The sequence below is a fragment of the Zootoca vivipara genome, chromosome 13, assembly GCF_963506605.1.
Source record: "Zootoca vivipara chromosome 13, rZooViv1.1, whole genome shotgun sequence".
Classification (NCBI taxonomy): Eukaryota; Metazoa; Chordata; class Lepidosauria; order Squamata; family Lacertidae; genus Zootoca; species Zootoca vivipara.
Window position 1 is genome coordinate 32,318,465 of NC_083288.1, and position 9,165 is coordinate 32,327,629.

Sequence of the window (9,165 nt, forward strand, 5' to 3'; positions counted from 1 at the left end):
CAGTGTCATTCGGTGTTGCAATGATGAATTATATGCTGCAGTCTGTTCATTGGGAAATCTTTCTTTAATGTAAAGGATCTAATGCCACTTTTTCAACCAGGTTGAAACTGGATAATAGATATTCTGCATCAAGACATAGGCAAATATGGCAGGGGTGTTTCTTTTCCTGTTGCTCATCCTGTCTCTGCAGCTGCCGAAAACTGAGTGCAAGGCACCCTCTGTTTTGTGTGACATGACTAATATCTTCCAGCTCCCATACCAGTATTATAAAGCAGGAGACATTACCATTGGAGCAATTGCAGCTTTGTATGGCTGCATATTTGATGACATATCATTCAGTGAACATCCAACAACCAAGTTTGTAGATGGACTTTTGTAAGGCTTTTTGTTTTGCTTTGCTTGTCTTTTGTTTTACCTTCTGAGTGCACTAAACCAGGTCATAACTGCTAAACGTGTGCAAGCCAAGCATTGGGATAATCAGAAAGCAGCATTGCAATTGTTTTTGCAAGTCAAATTCTGAAGGAATTTGAGAAGTTGTGTTCAACAGTGATAGGATTGGTCCCATTCTTGGATATGCCCACAGCCCAACTTTTCTTCTGAGTGGTTTATAATCGAGTAGTGCCTGTCATAGCCCCTGACATTCATGGACCCTTGATTGGGCAACCCAGCATAAACTAAGCCGGCGAGGGAGGGGGGAGTGGTATAACTCATACATTACTATAAAGGCTTGTTTTCCATTGGTTTCTTATTTTTGATGAGTCAGTAGAGAGAATACAATCTTAAGAATTCTGATAATATTTGCAGCCATGACAACTGGCATGCTGTCAAACAGATGTTATCAAACAGATGGTTGATGAAGGGCTCAATATCTGTCTTACACATAATGTAACTTTTCCTTTAGGGCAAGGACAAAATACTATCAGCATGTTTTGTCATTGGTATTTGCGGTGAATGAGGTCAATACGAATTCCAAATGGCAGCCTTGGCTTCCACATTTATGATAGTTATCTAAATGCAATGATGACTCATCAGAACACATTGAAACTTCTTTCCAGCTACAAAAGAATTGTTCCAAATTTTAAATGTGATAAGCAAAAGAATCTGATAGCTGTCATTGGGGGACTTGATTGTGAAATCTCCCTTTACATGGCTACACTCTTAGGCATCTACAAGATTCCACAGGTAGAATGTGTGTGTGGGGGGGGGATGATGACATGATTCTTTTCCAACTTTTATTTATGTGTTGTTCTACTATATCCATTTTCTTTTCTTTTTTGTTCTCTTCTGCAAGAAAGACAGAGAGTATAAAGGAGAGATGTGTTGTTGTTGTTTAGTTGTTTAGTTGTGTCCGACTCTTCGGGACCCCATGCACCAGAGCACGCCAGGCACTCCTGTCTTCCACTGTCTCCTGCAGTTTGGTCAGACTCATGTTCATAGCTTCAAGAACAATGTTCAACCATCTCATCCTCTGTCATCCCCTTCTCCTTGTGCCCTCAATCTTTGCCAACACCAGGGTCTTTTCCAGGGAGTCTTCTCTTCTAATGAGCTGGCCAAAGTATAATGCTCAAGATAATAGCAATTGTCAATTTCTTGCCATTCTCTGCTGGTAAGATAGGTGATTTATTGCATTTCATTCCAGCAGAGGAATAAAAAATAGAAATAAATAAGTTTAGATTATTATTTTTTGTTAGTCCCCTTTTCAGGGACATTTTATTAGCATTTCTCATGTGATTCCATCTACCAAGCATATGAGTTCATATGCCAAAACTGGGAGTCATCCAGACTTCCTTTTGTGCCATGTTTCTAGGCACAGGTTCAGGCTTTAAAGCTTTATGTTTGAGCAGGGTTTCCCCCCCCCCCCCCCGGTCACTTTCCCTGGAAAATCAGCAAACATTGATTCGGTTTTCTGTTGACTGCTGTTTCCTCTGATTCAGCTATAAAATGTGGGCTTTCCTAGGGAAACTGCCAGGATGACAACAACAACAATCACTCAGACACAGAGCTTTAAAGTTTAGACCTGTACCTAGAAAGCATGCACCAAAGGAATATAAACCCTTAGTGGCATGACTGCCACTTTCCCTTCCAAGTAGTGTTAGAAACTAAGGGACAATGTGGAAAGTATAATGTGCTTACTCCTGATACTAGACGGCAGCAGGTTTTGATGCATAGAAAGCCTGAAAAGTAATCAACATTTTGCAGACACCCAACAAAGACCCATTGGCTACCCCCACCTAGTTTAGCTGGCCAGTTGAAGATGTTCCTGGTGTGACATGGCCACTGTTCACATGCTGCCAGCTTCTAGGAGCCACAGGTGAGAGCTGAGTTCAGGGTGGGGACCAAAGGTGGGCATACTAGCCCAGGAGACAAATGGTATGCCCCCCACCAGAACTGCTACACCTTCTCTTACACCCCATAAACCCCATTGCATTTTGTCAATGTATGATTATTTCGTGACAAATGTATTGTTTTCCTTTGATTTAGATTGCCTACTGTGTGAATGGTCCAGTGGTGGATGGTAAAAGCCAGCTCCCTCCATTTTACCGGATGGTACCGAATGAAGAATATCAATACGCAGGGATTGTCCGTCTTCTTCTTCATTTCCAGTGGACATGGGTTGGGAACCTTACAATGGAGAATGATAATGGAGACACATTTGTGCAGACTTTAATGCCAATGCTTTTGAAGTATGGGATCTGTATAGCCCTCAATACCAAAATACCAGCCATAACTCATGCTATAGATATGTTGAGTTCATTTGAATCTATCCTAGATAAGGCCAGTTATCTATCTGATCCAAAAATCACAGTATTGATTGTAAATGCAGAAAATCCCACAATGACATCTTTGACATGGACAATATATTTATACGCAATGTTGAAAGGCGTTGTAGAGACTTCCATAAGGAAAATTTGGATTATTACAGTCCAATGGGATTTTTCATCAGATACAATGCACAGAGCTTCAGATATACGAGTCTTTGATGGCGCATTGTCTTTTGCAATGCATTCAGATGAAGTGCCGGGGTTCAGAAAATATCTCCAGACCCTAGATCCAAACTCACCAAAAGGAGATGGTTTTATGAGAATATTCTGGGAACAGGTATTCAATTGCTTATTTCCTGATTCTAACACAGGGAAGGAAGATGCTAATATTTGCACCGGTGAAGAGAAGTTGGAGCAGATCTCTGGAACACTCTTTGAAATTAGTATGACTGGCCAAAGTTATAGCATCTACAATGCAATCCATGCCATAGCACATAGTTTACATAAGATGTACATGTTCAGGTCAAAACACAGAGCAACATTGGACAGCTTTAGTATTCCAAATCTACAACATTGGCAGGTAATGTTTCACATCAAAAGCACCTATATTGTAATATCTGTTTTGGTTCCTGATTGCACTCAATTTACTAGACACCAAATACGCACATATATAATTCAATTTTCCTTGAACATGTTGATTTATCCCATGCAATTAATTTCTCTTCAAAGGGGGTGATATTGGATTAGTCAAGTTTATAGTATACGGCAGGGGCCAGCAAACTTTTTCAGCAGTGGGCCGGTCTACTGTCCTTCAGACCTTGTGGGGGGCCGGACTATATTTTTTTTGGGGGGGGGGGGATGAACGAATTCCTATACCCCACAAATAACCCAGAGATGCATTTTAAATAAAAGGACACATTCTACTCATGTAAAAGCATGCTGATTCCCGGACCATCCGTGGGCCAGATTTAGAAGGCAGTTGGGCCGCATTCGGCCCCCGGGCCTTAGTTTGGGGAACCTGGTATACAGTAACTTTTTTCCCTTCTGCAATTAGAAAAGACAATTCTTAAAGACTATGAAACTCATTAATGTTACAATGAATAATCAAAGCACTGTCTCTCTCTCTCTCTCTCTCTCTCTCTCTCTCTCTCTCTCTCTCTCTCTCTCTCTCTCTCTCTCTCACACACACACACACACACACACACACACACACACTGTTGCTAGAATGTATCTCTTCACTCTCATACCTTGATAGACAACTGCTGCCAAATCTGTAAAGTCTTTGGGACCAGTAAAAAGGCTCTCTCTTCTCTGTTTGAGTTATTATGAATTTTAATGTATAAAGCTTTTTTTTAAAAAAAAATTGGTATTATTTAGCAATTATGATATGTTTTCATTTCCTTATAACCCATTCTAGGATCACTATATGATGAAGGGCAGGGTACAAATTCAACAAATGAAAAAATAAGCATTCCTTGTCCCTTTTCATTCTAGCTTCACTCTTTCCTAAGGGGGATCTCATTCAACAACACTGCTGGAGACACAGTATCTTTTAATGAGAATAGTGAATTAGCAGCTGGATATGATATAATAAACTGGGTTACTTTCCCAAACCAATCTTTTGTAAGAGTGAAAGTTGGAAGGCTGGAGCCACAACCTATAATGGATAAAGAGTTTGTCATTGTTGAGGAGGCTATCACATGGCACTACATGTTCAACAAGGTGGGTTCTAAGTATAGCATAAGAGAAAATGTTTAACAAGAAGTGTTTCAGTATTGAACTTTGATAAGACCTCCCAGACTGCCATGCATGGGGGCTATATCAAAATTCCACAAAGCTATTGATTAAAGACAGAGTGATAAATTTTGTACTGTGTCTGGATTAATGCAGCATTCCTATTTAATTGCGACAAGTGGTGGCATAGGAAGGGGGGATAAGGTGGGTGCAGGAGCCTGCAGCACGCCCGAGCCACACGTCTCTCCTGGGGAGTGATGCGAATACTTGGGCACCTGCAGGCTCTGTGCTGCCCCAAACGGCAACGTGGGGTTTCTGCCCCTGCTTGCCCCATCCCGTGGGTGACTTGCCCTGCCCCTGGGTATAGGGCATTTGCGCTGCCCTGGGTGCCCAAGCAGCTAGCTACGCGGCAGGTGACAAGGAAATTAGGTCAGATAGTGTAGGGTTTCCTGAAAGTTACCTCCAGGTTAGATTGGTACCATGTTTCTCATATTATAAGACATGTCTTATATTAATTTTTTCCTCAAAAAACCACAACATGGCTTATTTTCAAGGGATGTCTTATTTTTTAATAAAGTGCATGCGGGCGCTGTTTGCCGGGCTTGTCAAGCCCAGCAAACAGCACCCGCCGATCTTCGGTGACAGGCGGGGGTGGGGGGAGAGCGGAGAACGATCTCCGCTTTCCCCACCCCACCCCGCCCGTCACACAGCACAGGTCCGAAGATCGGCGGGCGCTGTTTGCCGGGCTTGTCAAGCCCAGCAAGGAGCACCCGCCGATCTTCGGTGACAGGCGGGGGTGGGGGGAGAGCGGAGAACGATCTCCGCTTTCCCCCCCACCCCGCCCGTCACACAGCACAGGGCCGAAGATCGGCGGGCGCTGTTTGCCGGGCTTGTCAAGCCCAGCAAGGAGCGCCCGCCGATCTTCGGTGACAGGCGGGGGTGGGGGGAGAGCGGAGAACGATCTCCGCTTCCCCCCCACCCCCGCCTGTCACACAGCACAGGTCCGAAGATCGGCGGGCGCTGTTTGCCGGGCTTGTCAAGCCCAGCAAGGAGCGCCCGCCGATCTTCGGTGACAGGCGGGGGTGGGGGGAGAGCGGAGAACGATCTCCGCTTCCCCCCCACCCCCGCCTGTCACACAGCACAGGTTCGAAGATCGGCGGGCGCTGTTTGCCGGGCTTGTCAAGCCCAGCAAGGAGCGCCCGCCGATCTTCGGCTCTGTCCCCCGATGCGCTACGGCTCGGGGAAGCAGGCAGGGAGCTCCTGCTGGGTCCCGCGGCTTCGCCTCTTGCTCGGTCTGGGCTTTGCGATAGTGCTTATTTTCGGGGTATGTCTTATTTTTCACCAACCCTTTGAAATCCTGTCATGGCTTATTTTTTGGGGATGCCTTAAAATATGAGAAACACGGTATCATGCATTCATCATGCCCTTGAAGAGCATTCAGAAGCTTCAAATTGGTTCAAAATATGAATTTCACACTGAGCTGGAGCCACCTCATGATATCATTTTGAACTGATCTTGGACTATATTCACTGTTTGTTAATTGCTTATGCCAGAGGTAGGGAAATCATTTTGGCCAATGCAGAGATCATAATTTTCCTCACCCCATACAAGCAAATTTTGACAGTCACCTGGCATCACAATTATGTCTGGTGAACTTTCCCCACCCCCCTAAGGGGATCTTGCAGAAGCTATTTTATGTAGTGCTTTGAAAAATGTTTCTGAAGAGCAAAAACCAGCCATTTGAAAGGGGCTTCTGAAGATCTGACAAAGTGCATAGGCAGTTTGCATAGGACTTGACAGGCACTGTCAATCAGCTGGTCAGTGTGGTGCCTCAACACCCTTTTGGCTGAGTCACGATTTACATGCCAAAGATGGTATAAGGCAAGTGGGCCTTGCTTGGCCAAAATTTCCTCATGGGCCAAAAAGGGATGGCTGGTGGGCCTAATTAGGCACATGAGCTTGATGTTCTCCACTGCTTCTTTACAGAGGACGCTGGTTTTGAGCTTTAAAGAAGTTGGGAAGAAAAAATGTGCTAGTGTGTGGGGTGAAGCAAGGAAAAAGGGAGGAAGTCTACCAGCACACAGACATATGAATCCTGCGTCTGACCATTTTTGCATATAAATCCTTCCTCAGTAGCACTCTTAGCCAACTAGAGTCTGATGCAAACAATTGATTGATTTTGACGTTTTTCAAAAATCATCAAGTGTCTGATCCTTTCCATTCATTTACAGTGGAGTCATATATCTGTAAGATCTATTGAGATCAAGGTGACTTACTCTCAATCCCAGATCAGTGCTGGATTTAGGGTGATGTGGGTGGTTCCGTGCACATGGTGCTGAGCCAAGGGGGAACAAAATTTAGAAGATCCATAAATGAGAAGATCCATTTGAGGGGCACCAAACAGTATTACGAAAGATTGCCAAAGTCTTCGCTTGCCCATATGAGTGTATAATGCAAGTGTGGGGAATTTTTAATCCTCCCGATGTTGAACTACAACTCCTTTTATATTTGGCCATTGGCCATGCTTGCTAGGGTTGATGAGCGTTGCAGTCCAGCAAGATCTGGAGAGCCAAAGGCTCAACACACCTGATTTAAAGATTTACAGTCTTCCTTTAAAACTTTGTTTCTTGTTGTTAAGCAAGTACAAGAACAATTAATTTTCCTCCTCGGTTTATGGATAGATGCTGCCTGTTGCCATGTGTAATGAAAAGTGCCACCCAGGCTACAGAAGAAAAAAGAAAGAGGGTGAGCCATTTTGCTGCTACGATTGTGTTCCATGTCCAGATGGAAAGATTTCATACGAAAAGGGTAGGAAATACAGTGTTGTTTATTACAGCCTAATAAACCGAGTGCATTTGGTAATATACTAAATTTGTTTCTCATTTCCACTCACTAAGAGTAACCAGTAGTAATTTCTCAGCTTCTCTACTTGAATGATCTTCTACTAGTCTCTGATAGGCCTTAGAAGGTGATGCTGTTTGAAATGTTGCATATGGTCTGTTGTTAAAGCAGAACCATGAAATAACTAAAAATATTTTCATGCTTAAGCAGTCTACATATGACTTGTTCTGCATATTTTAGTTTTGAACTCTCAAGTAAATGTGAAAACAGGACATAATGGTACTTATGTGATAAGGATATGCTGAAGTGACACAGAAAGGATTTTTTCCACCTATTCCTAGTTTTCCAGTCTATGGATTCTTAAAAATCCTATTGGAGTGCTTGCTGAGTTCTGTTTAAATTAAATTTGCATCATAAATGTGGGAAATAAATTTAGAGCTATCTTGAGGAGGACAATATCATTTTTAGAAACTTCTTTTAATTACTCATAATTGAAGGGCCATGTTTATATTGAACAGAACGGAGCTTGCTGACAGTAGTGAATGAGGAATTTATACTGACACATGATTTGTTCTATTTTTTTCAGACATGGATGATTGTGTACAATGCCCAGAAGATAAATTTGCAAACAGAAACAGAGACAGATGCCTTCCTAAGGTCATAGACTTCCTCTCTTTCTCAGAACCATTGGGCATCACTTTATCTGTTTTTAGTTTGACATTTTCACTAATTACAGCTTTGGTGCTAGGCATTTTCATCAAGTACAAAGACACTCCCATCATTAAAGCCAACAATCAGAACCTCTCTTTCTCACTCCTGACCTCTCTATTTCTATGCTTCCTCTGTTCCTTCCTGTTCATTGGCAAGCCCCAGTCAGTGACCTGCTGTTTACGGCAAACTGCTTTTGGCATAATCTTTTCAGTAGCTGTTTCTTGTGTACTGGCAAAAACTATCACTGTGGTTATTGCATTCATGGCTACCAAGCCAGGGTCCAGCATGAGGAAGTGGGTTGGGAAAAGACTCACTAATTCGATTCTTATTGGTTGCTCTCTTATTCAAGTCATTATTTGTGCTATATGGTTTTGTACAGCTCCTCCGTTCCCAAATTTAGACATGAACTCATTGGCTGAAAAAATCATAGTAGAATGCAGTGAAGGGTCAAACACAATGTTTTATTGTGTTCTGGGATACTTGGGATTTCTGGCCATTATCAGCTTCACCGTGGCTTTCCAGGCCAGGAGATTGCCAGACAGTTTTAATGAAGCCAAATTCATCACTTTCAGCATGTTGGTCTTCTGCAGCGTTTGGTTGTCCTTTGTTCCCTCTTACTTGAGCACAAAAGGAAAATACATGGTGGCAGCAGAGATTTTCTCCATCTTGGCCTCCAGTGCTGGGTTACTTGGTTGTATCTTTGCTCCCAAATGCTATATAATTATCCTGAGACCAGATCTGAACACCAAGAACAAGCTAATAAGGTAAAATATGCAGGAATTTGGTCTGGCAGGAGTTAAGCTTTTGTTCCTAAGAATCATGTGAAATATTATGCTTTTGCTCACAATTAATAAAGGGCCAGGGTGATGACTCATGATGAGTGACCTGTAGTTAGAAATGCTGGTAGAAAAGGTGTAGCTGAGTGGTAGCACTATGGCTTTGCATGTCCCAGCTCAATTCCCTGCTTCTCTAGGTAGGGTTGGGAGCGACTCTGCCAGTCAATGTAGACAAGGTGAGATCAAATAATATGATTCTATATAAGATGTCCTGATTGAATGTTTGAACTTAAAGCACAGTATATATACATCAGAATTTGAAGAGAATTATAAGAGAAGAG

General features: G+C 42.9%; 1 protein-coding gene across 1 annotated transcript; it reads left to right on the forward strand.

Moving 5' to 3' along the window:
• Positions 1-7,183: 7,183 nt before the first annotated feature.
• On the forward strand, positions 7,184-8,816 carry LOC118094800 (vomeronasal type-2 receptor 26-like). Its single transcript, XM_035135481.1, has 2 exons — positions 7,184-7,304; positions 7,924-8,816. Exons 1-2 carry the CDS (start codon positions 7,193-7,195, stop codon positions 8,814-8,816), a joined length of 1,005 nt encoding a protein of 334 aa, XP_034991372.1. The 5' UTR covers positions 7,184-7,192.
• Positions 8,817-9,165: the final 349 nt, after the last annotated feature.